Here is a 22,261-nt window from a genome sequence, read left to right as displayed (position 1 = left end):
AGAAGAATTGGAATGTAAATGAAAGTATGTGCATCTGTTTACAATGACTCAGTGTTTAATTGTAGTAATGATTGCGTGAATAACTGATCACATTGGAAATCAATATTATAAACTTTGGATCTTTATGTTTACTTTAGCTTTAATCCAGTCATTATTGCAGACATCTAAAGCAAACTCTGCAGCTGCAGCATGTTTAATTCATCAAGATGTTCTCAAGGCTGACTGTCTCACTGTTATAACTTCATAATTTTAGAGCAGCATCTGCCAAAACAGGACTATAACATCCATTTTTTAAAGAATGATAAAAAATGTCTCTTTAACCGTGAAAGTAAACTTCTGGAAGCGTCTTTTTTCAGTGAAAGGTAGTGTGGAGTAAACATTCTCGTATGACACAAGAAAACTGATTTTGAGATTATAACTATTGAATACACAGTTAAACACCTGTGAGTATTGCACATCTCTATGTAATAAAATGAGGGTATAGAAACATAGCCAGCTCTTCTTCCCAGTGATACACATTTCTGAGAAATAACATATTGGGTAGTGACAGAAAAGACCCAATGCTTGGAAAACAAAGCTAGCTTTTTATTAGGAGACCTGTTTACAAAGTTCTGGGAAGTGTAGGTAACATCCCAGCCATCTGCAATCAGTCTGGCTTCCTCAGAGCTATTTCCATCCTCTAAGCCAAGCCACCACACAAACATAGCTTTTTCCACCAACGTGGTCACTGTCGGGTAAAACTTATTTCGAAATAAAAGTTACTGGCTTGTAACTGTAACTGTAAAAGTAGTGGCATGCCAGCAGCACAGACTTAGACTCAGCCAGAGAAAAATTTTAATATCATGAGGGAGGCTAGAAGTTCAAGTACGTTGCCAGGCATGACTGGATGGGCTGCCTGCTGCAAACACTGTGGTTGTCTGTGAAGCAACTACTTGGGCAAAAGATGGGCAGTAGCAGCACTCAGAGTGCTTATAGACACACTGGAGCCAGCTCATCAGAGCATTACAGTCATATAATAGTCATTTACCCGGGCTGCAATCACACCTTCATTTGGCTTTATAGATATATGCAAAGACAGGGCAAGTCAGTTAAGGTTTTTCCTAAATAGGAATGCATTCTGCAGGCAAGTGATTAAAGACTGTGCAATACTCACGATGACTATTGCATGCATGTGATCTTCACAGTGTGGAAGAAATCACAGGATAAATTTCCTCTTTTATGCTTATACTGGTTTCCCAAGGAAAACTAAATATTTTCTTAAAAAAAAGTTGGGAGCATAGGGTTTTACTATTTTCAGTGCAACTGCACAGCAAAGCTGGAGCCCATAATGAAGTTTTCAGAACATCTTGTGAATTTATTATTCAGAGCAGTTATATAAACCACCTCTCTTGCTATTCAACAACTAAATAACATTTAATGCCATTCAAATTCACACAATGGTTTTTAAATGCAAAATTGTCATCAGTCATCAATCAGTCTTCTGCAAAGTGTCATATTTTTTCCAGTATTTCTTTGACAATAGGAAACATTAAGGCAGCTATTTCCCATTTTAAATTTTCATAGGACATAAAACTAATAACTGCTTTCTGCTCCAATGACTTTTCAAAATAACACTAAGTTTGTGACCCTCCTCTTACAAAAACCCAACAACCTACAATGTTAGTGCAAGAATATTCATATGCTAATAATTTAATCAATCTATTATACCCTAGGAACCCCAGCTACTCTTTTACAAAAAAGCAATGCTAATTATTTACATCACTTCATTTTGCTGCCTTGAACTGCATAAAGTAATGATTGGACTTAAAAGTGATTTTCTGGAATATTGTGAAACCATATGGGTTTATACAAGATAAAAATAAAAATCTACAAGACAAATTCAATCCTCAGATCCCACAACCAGCTTGAGGATCTCCATTGGGTAGAGATGTGATAAAGGTGCAGGAAAGAGACATTTTCTACATAGCCATGATCCGGCCATGAAGCTGTTCCACATGCCATCCCTAGGAATCTCACGCCACAAAACAGGAATAGAGAAAAGTACCTGCAGCAGCTTAATGCATCTAGCCCATCCCACCTCTCATTCAGCCTAACTCCCACATGCTCACTCACATGCTCAAAATATAACGATTTGAGAAAATACATCGTCCAGAACTTCTGGCATGGAGCAGTTGAAACTAGTTCCTGTTTTATGCAGAGACTTCTCCTATGAAACAGGAAATGATTACAGCTCAGATGCTAAATACAGCAGACTTCTGCCAGGCTCTTTGGCTCTGAGTAACTGCTGAACAGCAAATTGCATCAAGAATAGCGAACATCATAGCTTGAATGAAAGGAAAGAGCAATAGAGAATCCCACTGCAGCTGAAACTGTGTGAAGTACAGTGAGGAAGTTTTAAACATCCTTCTTTACTGTAGCTACAAGGAATAGTTTCCAAATAGTTACCCAAATGTAAAAACAACCAGAAAGCAGCTTATTTTCTGACAGTATGGGTTCTGAAGTATTTGGTATTGGTACTAGTTTTAAATTAATTCAGATAAGGGAGTTTAGTTAGGAAGTAATAGTAAAAAAGGTTGATAAATCCTGCATTTTAGAAAATCAAATTTATCCATGGTGTAAGTGGTAGGGCTGGGGTTTGCATAGCACAGTAGATCTTTCACAAGCATCTTCTGTATTTAAGTTTGGGGCATCCTTGCACCAAGCTCTACAGAGAAACACGATATATGGATGCTGCTGTCTGAGAATCACTGGAATGCAACTTCCTAGGATTCCCAGGGAAAAGACAGTTCTAGGGAACAATATTTCTACTTAACACATGTATAGTCACACAAACATAATACGCCATTGCCTTGTGAACAGATCTATTCAGCAAAACACTAACAAATTTTGTTTCGTTGGAATTTTCCTACTCACTTAAACTGGGTGTTCCATAAAAATGAGGTAATTATCAAAGTATTCCCTGAAAAAAATTAATCCAATAGAATCTAGTTTACCAGGCACTTTTAAAAATCTAAGCCTATTTGAGCTCCTGCCAGCTTACCCATCTTCTCAACAACTTGCTTGACAGGCTACTGGGAGCCTGAGTTCAAATAAGTCATTTTAATTACCCCAGAGCCAGGGTCCCCAGAGCTTATTGGCTTCACGAGCCTGGAGCAGCCAGCCAAGCCGAGTGCTCTGAGCCTGCAGCCCCAAGAGCTGTCTGAGCTTTGGAGGTTTGGAACAGTCTGACCTGTGGATTGTTTCCAAAGTTCAGATTCAAAAAGCATTTCCTTTTGCAGAAAGTATCAACATTTTGACTTTCCCTCTGATTAAGAGAACAAGCAAATCTTGAATTATCAAAATTCTTCATTAAGTATTTGTTCTTTTTCCTAGTTACAGGGAAAGGCAAAATGCTGAGTGATCAAAATCCTTCACTAAACTGAACTAGTTTTTTGCCACAGTGGTTAACTGCTTATTCTTACTGTACCTTTGCATCGTGGGAATTAGGTTTTATGGTTGGGAAGTGAGATCAAGGAAGGTTAAATTACTTGCTTAAAACTACAGAGAAAATTTGGCTACATGCGGCGCCCAAGTTGTAAGCTAATAGTCAAACCTCTGGAACATCCTCCTTCCTCAGGCCATATTACAAGAATGTATGTGATCTCTTCAGCTCACACAATTGTCACTTCATTCCAAATGTCAAAATGCTTTCTTCCTTCTCATGTTGCCTTTTCACAAGCCAAATCAGGATTAAAAGAGGGATCAAAAAATGTTCAGAGAACATGAAAACCTAAAAATTGTTTGAACATGCCCGCCAATGTCACATGTCTGAACAAGTACATGATCCTTTGGCTGACTGTAATCACATCAGTCTACCAGCCTGACACGATGCCCTGCTACCAAGTGATACAAGAAAAGACATATGTACTAGGCAAGAATGGATCTACTGCAGAGTAAGAAAAGACACAAATAGAGTAGGTCACCTCCAGACGTTATTTCCAGTCTGCATGCAAATGCCTTCCACACATGTTAACAGCTGTTCTTGATTGTTTCTCTGTTGAGCCAAAATACCAGCGGTACATGCAAAATTTTACACATAAATTTCAGAGTGATTTGGCTGTGCACTTAAGACATTTCCAGGTTCAGAGCTTGGACAGTGCACAACCCTGAGGAATCAAACTGATGAAACATCACATTATTTTCAGTCTGCTCATTCAACCTTTCCTTTATCTAGGCTGTGTTTCCTCGATGGGAATGGAAGTTTGTGGGACAACTGTCTTCACAATCATCAATGTAAACACTTCAGATACCAGTGACAGGCATAGTGTCTTAACAACCACATATGTCAGGTTTTTTGGGAGCTGAAGAAGGACCTTTTATATCCAGTGACTACATATAGAAAACCAGATGGAGCAGAGAGACCTTCAACCTGCCAGACTGCAGCAAATCCACAGCTGTTTATAACAAAGATGGGGTATCTGAATTGGATCTTCAAATGGATGACCCATAAGGAAGAACAGGGTCACAACAGTCTGGTATTTATGAAATGCAAGCTGCAACCTCAGATAACATCCAGGGACACAGAGTCAGAAGAAAAAAAAAAAAAAAGGAATCCAATATATTATGTTCCTGTGGAATTTTAAGAGTAACAGGCAACAAAAAAGGTTTTGCAGCAATGCCAAAGAGCAGCTAACAGCAAATGTCAGAATAATAGAAGTTAAAATCAGCTTAAATTAAAAACACAGCTTTTCTTGATGATGAAATTTTTGGAACTTGAATTTCATTTTAGTGCTTACAGCCTGGAATCTAAGATATATTTAAAACTGGTCAATTTTAATTTCAGGAGAAAGACGTTGCTTATGTCTTCCAGAGCTACAACAGCTCTCTAGGTAACTCACAAGGGTCTATTGGATCCTTTCAATACTGGGGTAAGGAAAGTAACTTCTCAAACTGACATTTTACGCCACTAGGTTGTAGCCACCCTTTTTACAGTCATTTCCTGGATTTTGAAGTGGTATTAATAGTACCCAGGAGAAAGTAGGCAGCAACATTGGAGTCCACAAAACTATTGGAGTCTACAAAACTGAATGAAACAATGTCAAATTAAGAAGAAATGGAGACTTGGATGAGATTACTCATAGAGACAAAGTAAAGGCATGAAGAGTATAGACAGATAATGAGACATTATATTTATGGTGGAGCAAACTTCACAGTTAAATATGATGCTATAAGCCGACTGGACTGTAGCATTTCATATTCTGGAGAACAAGGAAGTATATTCTTACTGAAGAAAAGCACACACTTGAGTCTGAGAGCCATTTCATAGGAGCACAGTCATTCCACATTAAGTCTTACCCACCCTCTTGGTGAAGAGTGCAAAAATCCACTATCATGGAATCCAGCTTCAGACACTCTCTGCAATGCCCTTCTGCATGACAAGGATACTCTACTCTAGCTAACAGCACCAGAGTTTGGTAAAGGAGCAACCAACAACCTTTGCAGTTCCTGAATCTTATTCCAGGTTGCTGACTGTAAAAGGGGAGGAGTACTCATACTTCAAAGACAGCTACTCCTTTGAGAAAAGAAAGCCTGTGGTTTATCAGCTACTTTAAAAACCACTTTAAAAATAATAAAACATTAAAGTGAACGTAAATCACCCATTTATTGCATTCTCATGCAAGCAGATGATAGTTATTCAGCTTAAAGAAAGGTGTTTAAAAATAAAACCGGGTTTAGAGCTGTATCTTCTTTAGTTAGATCTACTAGATCTCTCTCCATTTCACCCAGTTAAAAAGCTGTCAAGATGTTGTGAAAACTTGCTAATGACTGCCCTAGTACATCACAAACTTTTAATCATTGCAAAGAAAGTGCCCTTCAAATCTCAGTATGTAGCAAACTGTATATATACATGCAGACTAAAAACTGCAGTTCAGACAGTGAACTGATGACCGCGTTACATAAATACTAACGCAGGTCAGTGCTTACACTCTTATGATTAAGTCTAGACACAATGCTTGTTGTAACCAAAAATTCTTTATAGCGGGTTAAGGGATAAACAACCCCCAATCAACAAGGAGGGGTGTAAAAATGACCAGTGATGCCATGGTTTCCAGCTTAAAGACCTTAGTTTTTCTAAGGAAGAGCCTACGGTTCAGCTGACCTGACGTATGGTTCACATAGAAAAATGAAATTCTTTTTTGCAAAAGCACTTCTACTTTACATAGCATATTTTTCATTCATGAATCAGGAAAGTTTTACAGTGACAATTTTATTTGCCTGGTTCATAAATGCATCATGCCATTTGTAACTGGTGCAACAGCAATAATAATATTATAAGACAAGGGGAATACACAATTTCTCTTTCCTCCTGATGACTGATCAATGAACTCCTTCATTCCATAAGTGTGGGAATCATTGTAAGGTTTGATCTCCAGCTGATGTAAATCACAGAAACTTCATACTTCAAGTTGGTATACACAAGTGCTGATTTCCATAGTTTTAGGACACAGTTCTAAAGATGCACAGATTTAGACATCCACTCATCTTTTTGTGAAAAAGAGGCTGACAGATAATTGGTAGTAAATTTTTGATTTTTATTGTCACAATTTTCCTACTCAAGGAAGATCTACAAAATGCCTTTCTTATTACAGAATTGAAAAAATCATTAGTTTGATAGTTGCACACTGTCTTCCAAAACTCACAAATATATATGAAAAAGGATCACACTAGGAAAAAAAAAAAAAAATCAAGGCTAAGGAATAATTTCAGTGTAACTTTGTAACGAGTCCCTGGAGGAAATATCTGTTCCTTTTGTTCCCCTCTGCAAAGCTATGTAATTGATTCCTAACAGCTGTGTTAATGCTCCCTATTCCTGTCAGAATCCCTTTGGAAATACATTAAAGTAACCAGGACTCTCTCCTGATGCCACCCCTTGAACACTGAAATCTGGGATTCTCTGACACGCATCACATTTCAGACAGTGGGGCGCAATGGAAGCTTCAGTGCCAAAGGGCTGATAAATATTAATACAGAAGAATAAAGTATACCAAATTATATATTGGAATGTAGAGCAAACCAGGAAACTGTTGTTTTTTATAATGAAAGACATGCTTTTGCAGGCACTGCTACATTCCATCAAAAAAAAAAAAAATCAAAGTGTATTTGCTATAGCATGTTTTACTAACTTCTTATACCAGCTTGCAAAATTTTAAATTATGACAGGCAAGTCTTTTCAAAGAAAGGATTTGATCTTCATCAGGATCAAGAATTAGTTTGACTCTCCCTGACCTTTCTATCCTTTTTGCTGTACGCACACACGGAGTAATAAAAGAAGAAGAATGAAGCAGAAAGGATTTGGCCCAGCTCCTGAATTATACCCCAGTGACTGTTACAGAGTCATGCATGAAAGTTTGTCTGCCTGGACAGAGCCAGTAACATCAGGTAACCTCTCTTCAGCAAACAAGGAGAGAAATATGGAAAAGATGTGATTCAGTTTTTACCTATGGTGCCTAATCAACCTTAATTAAGGTTGTGTTGAGGGATCTTGAGCAGCTTGCACAAGGAAATTTGCTTCCTGATTGTTTGTACCTTTGAGAAAGCTTTCCTTTGAGAAAGGCAGATTTCCTACCACAAAGAAAAATGTCCTTATGAAATACATATGTTCATGTTGAATCTAAATTTAAGAGAGGGTACAGATAAAACATCTGTGTTTTTAGTGTTCCCCTCTAGTCAAATGGTTTTTAAATAAAAGCACTAGAATTACAGTAAAGAAGATTCTCTAGTCTTCATAATTAAATTAAGAAAAAAATTCCCTAAACATTTTACTATTTGGGTGTATGTTCCCTGAAACAGGACTAAAGTTAATAATTATTTTCATTACTGATTTTAAGCTTACTAACCTGATGACCCTAAAAATTAATCACCCTTGGCAGCCACACAACTTACTGCAAACTTCTCCTCTTCCACTCTGGGTCATCATCTCAATTCACAGTTACAGACACCATTGCTGTATTGTGCACATTCGTGACTTCATTACACACCGGGTGGCAGTGTGGAAGGCTTTTAGTTCAAAATGTCCTTTATGGGAATAACTTAATACAAACTTGCAAGGTTAAAAATATGAAAAAAATTATTTTAATTTAACATATTGGATTACAAATATTAGAATACTTAGAGGTGGAGGCGGGGGGGGGGGGTGGGTTGTCTCCCTATGTCTTGTTAAAATGGCACTACTTGATAAAAGACCCTGTTTTATGTAGATTATAACTTCAGTGCTGCCCGGTCTGAAGTTTTTCATATTGCATATCTGCCGGAGAATTTTCTTTCTTTGTGGAAAATTTCAGCTAATGTGATTTAGCTATTTCTGAGAATGCAGCAGAGACAAGAACAGTATTCTGCTGTGTCAACAGACTGTCACGACTTCTTGTTTTGAAATCTGTAGTATGTCTGTGTTTTGCAGCAGAAAATAAAATTTGGAAGTAAAATGGCTGTGTCTGGGATCAAATGAGAAAAGGGAGACTTAGATATTATTTTTTGGGGGGAAACATTTGAAAGCAAACAGAGTGCCCAGCGGAAAGGGACATTTGATCCATTCATGTCATTCATCTGACATATGGAAGTCCTAGATTAAGGACTTCACAGTCAAGACAGCTGAAATTTGCCCTGAAGGCTTGGATATTTTCTTCCTTGCCCTTGTCATAGAATTCCTGCATCATAATAACTAATAAGGAAAAATTTTTAAATCTTGCTTCTCAGTCCTCCGACTAATTCTTTTTCTTTGTTTTTGGGCATCGCAGTGAGGAAATGTAAGTTGACATGTAGAAGGTCTGGAAATTCAGTTACCGCTACAGCTGATGGCTTTGGGAAACATGTCATGGATATACAAAATTCTATGCATTCTTCAAAGTCCTGAGGCAGATACTCAACAAGAGAAAATTCAGGCCAAACTGCAATGGATTTTTAGAGCCTTAAATCTTTCTCTGCCTCAGTTCTTTACTTGAAAATTTGGGAAGACAAGAGCATCTTTCTTCCCAGAGGGCATTGTGAAGATAAACTCATCATTTATCTGTGAAACATCCTGGCTAGTCCAGTGTAATCCACACGAAAACTCACATTTTCTTTCCCAGAAGGATTTGAATAGTATGTCAGATATAAAGCCTAAACACAATAAAGAAAAAATAATACTGATTGATGCTGTTCATGAATGAACAGCGTCCAATTTGCATCACTGAATGCATCACGGTTCTGGGTAAAGGAAGAAGATTTGATGATATATACTTGTACACCAGGCAGGCAAATTTTTCTGCACACAAAAAACAACACTGGCATTTCTTAAATTCTTTGTATTTCCCTAGTGCAGTTATCTGTTATAAAAAGCTATTTAACAGAGCATATATTAACTTGCAGATAATAACATTTGCTATATCATGTTGAGGCAAAGAGTTTATATTTTGAATGCTTTCAAAACATAAAAGACAGGAAGAAAGACACTGACATCATGCTGAGTTCATGAAGAAACATCCCCCCTTAGACATTTGATAGCATATTTATCTATTATGTGCTTTTATATTTTTTTTTCTGAAGCATCTAATATTGACAATTGTTGGAGACAGGATATTTGACTAAATAGATCATTAGTCTGATCATTTTCCCAGGTTTCTGTGTGAAGTGAGGACGCTATAGCATCTGAGCCTGACAAGCACATATGGAGACAGCTGAAATGGAGTGAGGGCTTAGATGACTGCTGCTTTTCACAAACAAACAATGAGACAATGTTGCATGTAAGCAGAGGTGCTAAAAGCAGTCTCCATTATATAAGGAATATATAGGAAAGATTAATGTAAAATCTTGACATGGTACTTTTGCCTTCCCCCATCAATAAACATCTTCAATATTGATTTTTGCTTATTATTAAAATGGCCTAATACAAATACAGACATTAAGCCAGATAAATGCAGAGATCAGTATAGCTGCAGCCAAGAGCATTTAGACCAGAAATACTACCAATTACTACCAAGACTAGCAAGCCTGACTAAACAGAACTCCACATAGACTTCTGAATGCAGGGCTTCAAAAGCAGGATGATCCCTGATCTCCACTTAGTATCACACCCTACAAAAAATTCCTCTGGCCTTCTAGTAGAGCCTGTACCACTCAATATCCTTTCTTCCTTTGAAATGTCATGAAATCCCTGTTGAAATTGTGCCTGTGACACAGAAATGACCTTTCATTCTGAAACGGGACAGTAAAATAGTTTTTTCAAATACTTGCAGGTGAGTTATTCTGTTTTGTGAAGGTTGCACAATTCCTTGCAAACACCATTGTCTAATGTACATTTCTTGTTAAATTTCAGAAATTACCTCAACAATGCCAAAAAAGATTTCTAGATTTACTTGTTCAGATTTATTCAGGCTGTCTCAGTGAAACTAAATCTTGTGAAGGTGGGACTGTTTTACCACATAATAGAGAATCAAGCTAAAATATTCTATATACTTGAATACCAAAAATAAACTGAAAATGCATACTCAGAAATAAAACCACAATAGCTTTATTTCTGAGAATAAACAGTACCTTTCTCCTGTCATATAAGGCATGGTTATCCAATATCATCTTCCTTTCATGAGTAGCATACCTCCGCAAATCACGTCCAAATTGCTGTAAAAGATATAGCAAGTATGAGCAATTCTGATAAATTAAATTTTTTATCCTTTGTATAAGAGCTCCAACAGCAAACCAAATAATAAACAAACATGTAAAAATTACCTCTATTAAAAGAAAATAGGCTGAAAAAATGGATCATCTGAAAGGACAATGCTTTGACAGGCAATGGTCCATCATTTCAGTTGGTTAGTCTGAGAATAGTTGGGTACTGTACGAGGAAGTAAGCTTATGTACAGCCTATAATGGGCTCCCACAGTCTGTAGGTGAATTATCTCAACAGGGAGTAGGAGCTGAGTGAGGCAGAGAAAGATGGAGTCATTGCCTACTCAACCAAAGGGCCTCACAAAGTGCATTTTTCGTGTAGACACCTACCTACAGAGTTGAGAGAAGGGCTTTTAAGTAGCCAAACACTTCCAGGATAAGAAGGACCCCAAAGTCTGCAGGACTTAATCCAAGGTCCAAATAAAGACATTTTATTATCTCAAAACAGAAAAGCGACTGAAATAACTCATCAGCTCAGCAGGAGAATATATCAATTGCAGCATTTTCCCTGGTACCTTCCAATTAACCTGAGTAGAACAGAGTGGCAATGCACCTGTACTGCTTCTAGCACATCAAAAAGATCATTTAGAGCAGGCTCAGGAGCTCTCTGTTATATCATGCAATCACCCCCTAAGAAAACGAACATCAGAAGGCAAGCATGTAGAGCAGATTACAAAATAATTCTGTCTGGAAAGAGATTAATCATTTGAGGTTTGAGTTTTCATTTAGATAGAATTTTTCATTTTGAAAATGTACTATTTTATATCATACACACTGACTACAGTGTCTATTGTGAAAGTAGCTATCATTTCAAGTTTTTATAACTTATTAAAATATCAATCAAAACATATTTTATTCTAGTTCAAAACTAATTAATGTGTAAATTTTAAAATTTTCCAATTTTTTACAATTTAAAACTCAATTAAAATACAACTGAAAGAGAAAATTTTATCTAATCCAAAAAGATGTCAAATTGTTTTCAATTTCCTACAAATCAAATTAACTTCCAATTCAGAACATCTCTTCCTCAAATGTTTAATTTCCTGTATAATTCTGTGACACTTTCCAAATCTTCTCTCTACTCAGTAACCATTTAAATTGCTTGTTAACACTAGTATGATGTGAAAAGACAACACAACTTTCTGAAAATCTAGGTCTTCAGTCCATGAACCTAAACACTAAGCTTCGAGGAATCCTCTAGAGAGACATCCATAAATGTCAGTGATGAGTTCATCAGCTCCAACCTATGATCACGGGTGGATGACAGCATGAAATGCGATGTGTGGAGAGAAGGAACCTTTTTTAAAAATCCATGAACTCCGAATGGTCCTGCAACAGCAAAAATAGGTTAGCAATGCTAAGAAAACATAGACTGTTGTGGTTACTTACCCTGGAGCCTGTCCAGCCCAACAGAGCATACGCATATTGCTCAAAGGGGGTTATGACCAGATCTACACGGATTGCCTTCCAGTCTTTGACTTCTGCCATATCAAAGTTTTTTGACGTGTTGTAACTGCTGTTTACTCTTGGCTGATATAATTTTAGAATTGCAAAACACTTCTGAAAATTATCCATGGCATCAACTTTTCTGCTCGGTAGCTGTTCTTTTACAAATGTTGATTCAATGATATCGCAATATAGGAGTAAGCCCTAAGGAGAAGACATTGCTCACATTGAATTGCTGGACTGGTTTTACTGTAATTCCAGAGTTTCTAGACAGTTGTTTTAAAAAATTAACGTAAAATGCAGTTTCAGTAAACACAGAACTGTGCAGGGCCAAATCTGGGCTAAGCAGAGAAAAGAAACAGCTGCAACTTTTGGAAAAATATGACCAGATCCTTTGAGGGAAATTTGCAGTGGTAGTCATCTGATAGTGGCAATGTCCTGCCCTGTACTAAGGAGACAATATTTGCAATTCTTCCCCTCCATCCTTTCCTCCTAAGCCTTTTGTAGTTGATGTCAACAGAAATTTCTGAGTAGGGATTGATGCTTTCCCACGTGGCAGACAACTAGAAAAACAGATTAGTCCAGAGCACAGTCTTGCTGACAGATTGCAAACAGAGCATTTGGACTGTGTCTGTTGTGTGAGATTTCCTAGTGACAAGGTCGGGAGTCTCCAGAGACTCCATGCCTTTCGTTTGAAGGGAGTGCACCAAAAAACCATTGATCCTCAGGAGCCAGATTTTATTAAGGCATAAGCAAGATTTTCTTTTTATAATAAAGAACATCCAGAGAGAGAAAAATGGAAGTAATAGAGCGTGGTAAATTAATTCCTTCTAATCCAGCACTGTAGGAAGGGCTGGGTGGAAAGAGGTAGTGCTTTCTTCCAGCCTTGCTCTGTAGCGAGCAACCTTTCAATGGCACCCAGGGTTGCAGTAAACTCTCCACTATCCCCTCTAGGCCCTTAGGAAAAGCATCTTTCTGTCATTCCTCAGGCCTGTCTTTATGCGTGTTCTTTGCATTTCTAGGCAGCTTCCAAGGCTACTGATTTCCTGAACATCTCAGACTTACCCTGCACTCCCAAAGCTTCTTAGAGCTCTGCATGTTCAGCTGCCCTCAGGTAAAGTGCAATATCCCCTCACCAGCCAGAAAACCTCTCATCACCCAAAGCACAGCACCTGGGACAAGACAAGGAGCACCATCCCTCTCTCTGCTGCCCAGCACATCCTTTTTAAAGAATACAAAACATCAAACACACAATTACAAATAAATAAAGCAGATACTGTCCCTCACACCACTTCCTTCAGTCATCCTTGAGTTTTCAGAATAGAAATGGAGCTCGATATGTAATAATATAACAATGCTTAGTGTCACTGAAGCCATCTCTAGCAGGAGGGCTCAGCTGGCAAAAAGATTCCACTTTCTGAGAGTGGTTCCACATGATGAAAACACTTGGATGTGTGCCTAAGTCCTGGTACACTCAGCCTTAATTTAGCTTTTATAGATTCATAAAATATGGGAGACCACTGTGACTGCCTCCTCTGAGCTCTTGATTTCATAGAAAGTAGAGACTTCTGAGATTTGCCTTTGCAAAAAAAATTTAACTTTGTTATAAAGGCTAGCAACAATAGTGCATAAACCACTTTCTTCATAGTCTGTCAGGTGTGTAACTCTTATTACTAGAAGGAAAACTACTAAGCTGAACTTCCTAACTTCACGTTCTGACTAGATAAGCTTATTAGTTTTCATCTTCAAGATAAACAAGACTACAACTGTCACATGTCTTTTCATATCTCTCTTTACATTTCTTTAAACCTACACATTGATCAAACCCACTTCTCAGATTTCTCACTGATGAGATGAATAGACTCAGTTTCTTAAAATTTCCATTATCAAGATTGGTCCTTGGATCAATTTTTTTGTCTCTCCTTTGAATTCCCTCAAATATTTACACATTCACCTTCCTCTGGACCTGTAATTCTTATACTAGTCTCACCATAAAAAAGCATGGTCAAGAATGCCTCCTGACTTTTAGTTAATATATCCCTTAATATATGGTAAAGAATACAAGTTTTGTGGGGTTCTTTTTAAATTGCAATATTGAACTGAGAGTGTATAGAAGTGGTTTTATTTGATGGCTGTCGATGGTTAACTAGAATGGTCTCCAGGTCAGACCTTTTATGAACACAGGTAACAATGAACCAGTTTTTGGAAGAATATCTCCATATTAAACATCAAGTTTTGATTATTCCTGTTATATAGTGCAAGTGTGGTAACTTTACATGATAATATGTTATATACCTCAGAGAATACTTTACAGCAATAAAATTACTTTTATCACTCAGAGCTATAATTCTGACCAAAAAAGCAAGACAAAAACACTTATGATATGATTTCCATGAAGAGACACTGATAGGCATTGTTATATTTCCAGCCTTCAGGTTTTTGTTGATGATAGTTCCAAATTAACGATCCCATTATTTTACTGGGAATCAGTCACAGGCTGTTTTATGGGTCACTGGGCCAACCTTTTTAATGAGAACTATTTGACTTGCATTGACATTCTTTCACTTCTTTGGAATTTTTCCTGATTTTGAAGATTCATTATAAACTAATATGAGAAAACTCCTTCTGTATCTCATTCTCTTGGATTACTAGTCTCCAAGTCTACTGATTTGAAAATGCTTAATTCTAGCAGGTGCTCTCTCAAATCCATCTCTAAAACAGATAGTAATTTTTTTCTTAATTTTACCCCAACATCACAAGGCACTGATGCATGCTATTTCCAAATATAGACTCAAAAGAGCTGTTGAATGTTAATGCATAACTCCTTGTTATCTCACTCTTTTTGATGAAGCTATGCCTGCCTTCAGGTTAATTTTTTTGCTTCTAATGCTAAAAAATGCTTTTAATCTCATTGACCATTGACCATTAACTGAAGACTTCAAGCTTTTATTAAGCACTGATATTCTTCCCATTCCCTATAAAAACCTTCTAGCTCCTTCATCAGTAGCTAGCTTTCTCATCTTTTGCTTCATTTTCCTTTTTGCTCTTTGAGATTTGGGGCATTACATGACATATCCCAGAATGAATCTAAATAATTTCTTTCCCTAGGCAGAATCCTAACTAGATTAAGTTTTGGTAAAGTCTTATTTTATAGTTCCAAGTACCTACATTTCCAGTACCTGTATGCTGCTTGTAGATAGTGTGCTCAGCTCACCAGTTTTGCACATTTTCCACAGTCTGTATCAGTGTTTGTGTCCTCTTTGTTCAAATGAAGTTGAAATCTCCTCAGTTTTGGTGCAAGAAGTTAGGAATTAAAGCCCATCTTTAGATGGGCTGCAAAAAGAATGGAATTCCTACTAGAGGTGGGAAGTCTTCGTAAGATTTTTGTTTCTGATCGCTTGAGATATCCAGCAAGATATCACAGCGTGCAGTCATTTCTCTCTTCATGGGCAAGCAGATGAGCACCTAGGCAGTGTTTTGCCTCAGTGAGATCTGGGGACGGTCGCATATGGCTACCTGTATCCTGTACTTGGATTTTTAGCCTGTAAACGCTTGACGAGATATGATTATATATTACCTGTGTGTCTGTAATAGATAAAATGGCTTTGACATAAAATGCTCAGGCCTTTTAAGATGTTAATTTTAAACTTTTAGTCATACACTGTATCCTCTGCTTCATCAATATTTTCATTCTAACACTTAGCTGTGTTATCATCTTACAGATGATCTCTTCTGCATCAGCTTTACTTAGTTCTCAGAGTAATTTTTTCCAGCTTGCTACTCATTATAGGAATATATAGTTGTAAATGAAAACAGGGTAAACTTAACATGTCAGCCTTTGCTGTATTGCCCACATTGAAAATGAAGAAATTCCCTTTACTGAAAGTCATCCTGGATACCTACTAAAGGTCGTCCCTTTGAGATCTCTCAGCTACTTGAAGAGTACAAATTCTGCCTGTTAAACCACAGCGTTTAAAGATGGTCCCTTCTCTCTTTTTTTCCTCATCCTATTTTCATATTTAGGAACTTCAAGGGAACACTCCCTGGGGTCCCTGAGGTAACATCAAGTAATCATGAAGAAGTTACAGCAAATCATTATTGGAGTCTTCCTACTGCTGTTTTCCCTTGCTGACTAGGCCATGTCTTCTACCTGAATACATTTTAAGTATTTGCTGTTGGCCACTGTTAGCAAGTGTGGCTAGAAAGATATTTTAGGACTACCTCTCTCTGGGTCATTCTGTAGTGTTTTTTCATAGTTTGTTGGATGGGCAATTTCTAAAGCTAATACAAAGAGCATGAGAGGATGTAGACCATTGTAAATGCAATTTTTTTTGCATTGTTGCAAAGGCAACAATTACACAGGTGCTGAGTTCAACAAGCAGTTGAAACCTGATTCAAAGCCAGGATATCACCTTTAAATAGGAGCCAAAGCCGAGGACATATCCATTGGGATAGTGTTTCCAATTAAACTAATTTGATTAGGCACTGTACATCACCCAATAAAGTAAAGCTGAAATGGCACTTCTGTACATTTTGAAAAAGTATTGCCTGAAGGGGCAGTCAGCTATGAAGACTGTGTGAAGTTTTGGCTACTGCTAGCTGCGAGACAGCAGCCTTCTCATTACTCTATGTCAGGGAATCTGCAGTTCTTTGCAAATTTCAGCTTGACCTATACAGCATAACATGCTGTAGACCTTGTTTACACAATCAAGTTCTTAAATGTGGGCATTTTAATTTCTCAAATTTACAACACCATCAAAACCAACTGTATTTTTTTAGGGCAATCATGTTAATACCCAGAACAATTTTCCCTTTTTAGAATAATTATGCACTTTTACTTAAATAGACTGAGTGCTGGCACATCAATAGCATTGATATTGGAGTAAATCCATGATCAAACTGAGGAAAAGTGTGAATTTTTAGAAAAATATGTAATCAATAGCTGAAAAATCAATCCAATTACAGGCATTAGCATTCTTTGTCATTTTTAATTTAAAAAAATCCTACCCAATTTTTAATGTTACAAGCTGTCATGATTCATAATTGTTGGTAGCTGGATTAATTCTGTTAAAGCTAAGTAGGACCATTTTATACCGCCTGAAAATGTAATCCAGTATGTTCTTCTGAAATGTATATATGTTGTTGCTCTTAATTTCCTTCTAAGATCGTTTAATAAAGTGAAATTGGATTTTTTTTTTCTCAGTGAAATAAATACCTATAGCTAATCCAAAATAGGATGTAGGCATGCTGGTTCAGAAAAATCTCTACCTAGGTGAGACAGATGCAATTCTATAAAGTGGAACAGCTCAAGGAACTGATGCCTGGGAGCAGTCAGGCCTGTTAGGGTGAGGAATCATTAGCAAATGGCATTAAAGGCTTGATCAGCAATACAAAACTTTGCAGCAGCTGCATAACCACACAGGTGCCTTGGTCCCTTTTTGATCTTGAAGTTCCCTGGTCTAATTGACCATGTTGAAATGGTCTAATTTTGGGCATGTCCTGAACAGCCTGGTTTTGACAGCAATGGACAGACCAGCACTAGAGTCCAGGAACGAAGATGTTTCCCTCTGTCTATGCCATAAGCATCTGCACTGGTGAGCAAGATAAATTGATAGATGGATAGATAGATAGATAGAGAGGGACATGTACATATAAACATACATACATATTCACCCACATACAGATATACAATACACACCAGGAAGATCAGATGTCATAAGAAATGCCACTGCTGTCTGGAGCTTCACTTGAAATAGCAGGAAATGGAACACTTCTGCCTACTTCATGTAATAACCTCACAAGCAGGACAATCCGATTCAGCCCCATCCTCTACCTAAAGTGATTTAAGCCAAGTTCTCTCATGTCCAGTGCTCCAACCACCATGCAATAGTCTATTTTAGGTAAGAATGCCCTCAGCTCCTGCTGAAGCTGAGCCAGAATGCAACAAAAATTTCATAATGCATTGAGTCAAAAGGTGAGACAATATGTGTTCACAAAGGAGCTCTGTATCCTTATGGGCAGAGCGTTCATCTGAAAAAAACAAGCTCTTTGTTCCGGCCTCTTAACCGTCTTAGAAACAGGTTTTGTTGCTGCTAAAATCTAGCTGTCATTCAATAATGAATGTGCTGCTGTTCTGTGAACCTGTTTATAAAAAACTGTTTCCAGCAATGAAAAAGTGAGACCAGTTACTTGCTCCTCACCATCCACCTTAATGGGATATCAAGCCTTCCCCTTCCTGACCTGTTCACCTCAGCAAGGGTGAATAACAGAATCTAAATCAGATCACTAATATACTAAAATAAGTAAGCACAGGCAGGCATATACATTCCTCATTTTCCTAAAAGCCAAAAGAAAAATGCAACATTATACTTACACGAATATCAAAGGGAAAAATGAAGAGTGCAGGAATGCCTGTAGTAACAGTATCTCTTCCTTTGTTGAAAGTAACATGTAACAACAGGAACAGTGCTAAATATAGCTATATAGGTTTTTAGCAAAAAATGAAAATGTCTTCACAGAGTATGTGAATGAAGCTGCATCGACACAGATGGCTCAGCCTGTTTGCCCATAGACTTCCAAGCTCTAACCCACAGAAGTAATTTCTTACTTTCTTTATAGAGCTTTTTGGAACCATTAAAATCATAACCTGTGTACTGCATTGCAGCTTTTCTGTTTTACCACTCTACTTTGAAGCTCAATGTAAACTTTGTCTTCTGTGTTCCTCAGCCCATTTATCCCTGGTGATGCTGCATCAAAGAGCATGATGGTGTTGATTTAACCACTTAGTTTTCAATATCTTTCAATGGAAAGATCTTGTTACATTAAATTCTTCAGCTAAGAAAAAGGCCCTTTTAACTATTTAAATAAGGCTGAGGTCCATAGTTTAGAAGTTAAACATTGCAGAATCCTTTCCTAAGAGCTGCTGAAAGGAAGTCAACATCATGACCTCAGTGATGTTCTTTGATGAATTTGGGCTTTGAAGCAGTAGCACAAAAGTGGAAAGCTGTGAAGCAGACGACAGGTGTACTGTCAAAAAGTATAAAAGTGCTTTAGGTTTAGGGTTTTTTTGTGTGTGTGTCCCCCTCCCCCTTAGAAATCAAAGGTCATAAAAAGGCAAGAGGAGTGTAATTCCTCTCTTTCTTTTTTGCATTTTGATTTTGCTGGCAGCTTCTTTTCTAGTAGTGCCAGTAAAAGCCTGTATATTACAACTGCCATAGTAGAGAGGCAGTATAGCTAGTAGTATAAGTCATAAAAATTATGGAGGACAAACAGAACACAGAAAATACTTGTCCATAGCTTTAAACAAACCCCAGCTTGTTTGGATTTGGTTTCTATGGCCATGGGTTTCATTTCTATGGCCATTGTGCATGTCCCTTTCTGCCATTTTCTTCATGCTGGGATTCCTAGAGGAATCCTAATCTTTTAATCAAACCCTTGGCCACTGTTGACCTCCCATACTCTCCCTACACACCCTTCTGCCAAATTTTATCCTTAAAAAAAAAAAATCAGCAAGAACAATTTATTTTCTATTTCTTTCCTTTCAATTCCATTTAATGAAAGCAGCACAGAGTGACCTGAAAAGCTTCAGCAGTTGCCAGACCTCTCAGATCACAGCCATTGTTCTCATTAATGTAAGTGGAGTGTGATGGAATGGGAGAAGGAATGAAAGGCCGCAGCTGGGGCAGGCTCCAGCCTCAGCCTTGTCGTCACTTTTCCTTTCTACTATGTGATAATAAACAGGATTTTTGGAGGACCCACACATAGCTTCCTAGAGGTTCAAGTCTGCTTAAGAAGGTAGAAAGACAGCTTCCAAGAAGAAATGCAACTTTTCTCAGAATAAAGGGAGTAGAATGACTGAGAAAGAAACTTTACATAAATAATAAAAAAAGTAAAATAGAGTAGCTCCTCAGCACCCATTAATTGTCACAGCTTCATTGCTTTTCATTGGAGTATGATAAATTATACCTGCTAGCAACCTACTTCAATACAAACACTTTCCATACAGAATTAGGATGGAAGTCACAGAAATCTAAAAAATTAATAATCATCTGTTAACATTTCAAAGACCAAAAGTCAACTGAAGGAAGACAAATTCAGCTAAGGTTGTATTTTACCAGGAAAAAACAAGTTTGAAGCCCTTCCATTAAAGCCAGTTGAAAGGTTTTGACCATCTTGAAACAGAGAACTTCATACAGTCAGATAAGCTTTTGTCTGGTTGGATGTTTTTAATGTCTTTCACGTGTTAACCCATTATACATTAATTAAAGTACATAGTTCAAGGATCAGTTCAAAAGCATTCTCTCCAGGCTATCTGCACTGAAAGCTGACTTTACTTAGCAGTGGGGCATTTGGTGATTCACCTCAGACAGAGTGTTGGCCTTTTACTTGTTCAAATGTGCTCAATTCCTTTGAACAGTACAGGTAGTAAATGTTGAAAAATATCTTAGCTGGCTAGAAAGGTAGAAGAAGAAACAAAAGCTTATTATTCCCAATATACTATATTTCTGTCCCAGGAATATTTTGAGGTACCTGCAGCTGTTATAATTCAGACTCTTCCAACTTCAAAGCTGCTTGAAACTGAAGAAAGATGAATAGAAAAAAAAAACGACAAATCCTTAGATTTAGAAATCCTCTGTAAAACGTTTGCATTCTTCCAAATCCAGACATCATGGAAGACTATGTCAATTTTGACAATATTCCAATGCAAGCCAGGAAAAATGCTAATCTATGGGCTGAAAGGAAGCTAGAATTCCAGGGCTTTGGTACCTAAGCTTTCAGACTTGCTCACCTCACACCATGAGGTCACCCAAATCTACTATGCTTATAACTGGAGCTCCCTGAAGTAGTCCCCCTTGGGAGAACCTACTCCCATCTCAAACAGAATTTAAACAAATACAGTTTTGTTTCAAAGTATAAGAACAGTTTTGCTGTGTCACTCAAAACTCCATCTAGCTTGATTTCTTACCTCTGACTAGCTGCATATTCTTAGGGTAAGATATAACAGAACGTATGTAGAGTACTTCTAATATAATCTTCAACTTCAGCATTCAGAGCTGGAGGATGCACCTAGATAATTCTGATTAATAACCCAATAGAGTAATATCCAATTTCAAAATATTGCAGTCATCTGTAAAAAGGAGTCAGCATTCTTTAAGCACTACATAGGTTTAATTCAGTGCTGTTACAATATGTCTTTTTTGGCCAAATGTTACTTAGTTCATACCTGCTTTTTCCATAAGTCAACAACTTTATGCAGAAGCTCATCATCTTCTCTTGGTCCTGGATTGGTGATCAAAAAATCTATATCATGTCCAATCTTCTTACCCCTAGAAACAATAAATAAGAAGAAGACTAAAAGAGTTACGTTCCTGTTGAATTTCACACTACTTTCGAAGAGAATATTTTTGCTGCATTAGAAAAAGAGTTTGCAGCATAAAGTGATAGCAATGTTTCTTGAAATTATTTCAAAATGGAATCTTCTATTTCTTTTATCGGATTTGTCAGTGTTCTTCATTAAGCAATAATTTAAGCTTTTTGATGTATTTTCTCTGTTGTTCAACTAGGCACTGCAGATCCATTTGATGATGTTGAATCTCTCTTCTTCTTCCCCTTAAGTCCCAGAAAAGGAGGTTTCGGTCATCTTTGGATAAAAAAAAATATCAAAATACCGTAGTACATATTATGAATCCAGTGCAGTAAGAGCAGATAAACTTGCCAGTCTGACTATTGCAGGCTTAAATACTCTTCTTTAGTTTTTGATGGACACTTTAATGACCAAAACTGTGATTATGAATAATTTTATTGTTTCTTTTAACAGCAAACATAAAATCTCTGAGTATTTTGCATTTCTTCTCTTTTAAAATATAACAATGCTTTTTGCAGAGATTGAGCTTGATTTTTTTTCAAGAACAGTTCAGCCTTAATGTGACTAAAGCTTGTTTATTACACCCACTAAGGATTTCACAATTAAATCCATATGCACAAAGTTTAAGTGTAAATTTTCTTAATGAGAAATGATATTGTGACCTCTTGGTTTTCTTCATTTAAGTCTAAGCATTCAGCTTGCTTTTCATCCACTTACCAAATGTGTTAAACCTATGTCAGATTAAAATGTAGCTAGCATTGGAAAACAGGC

At 37.2% G+C, this 22,261-nt stretch overlaps 1 protein-coding gene across 1 annotated transcript in view; it reads right to left on the bottom strand.

Moving 5' to 3' along the window:
• DNTT (DNA nucleotidylexotransferase) overlaps nt 1-22,261 on the bottom strand; it is a 92,894-nt gene that overhangs the window by 14,125 nt on the left and 56,508 nt on the right. The window contains exons 8-10 of the mRNA XM_059821492.1: nt 21,350-21,452; nt 12,070-12,330; nt 10,549-10,632 (exon numbers count right to left, since the gene is read on the bottom strand). Of these exons, the coding sequence (XP_059677475.1) occupies nt 10,549-10,632; nt 12,070-12,330; nt 21,350-21,452 (448 nt within the window). The remainder of the gene's footprint in view (nt 1-10,548; nt 10,633-12,069; nt 12,331-21,349; nt 21,453-22,261) is intronic.

This window comes from Gavia stellata, chromosome 9 (genome assembly GCF_030936135.1).
Source record: "Gavia stellata isolate bGavSte3 chromosome 9, bGavSte3.hap2, whole genome shotgun sequence".
In the NCBI taxonomy this organism is placed as follows: Eukaryota; Metazoa; Chordata; class Aves; order Gaviiformes; family Gaviidae; genus Gavia; species Gavia stellata.
This window is presented reverse-complemented; position numbering and strand designations above follow the sequence as displayed.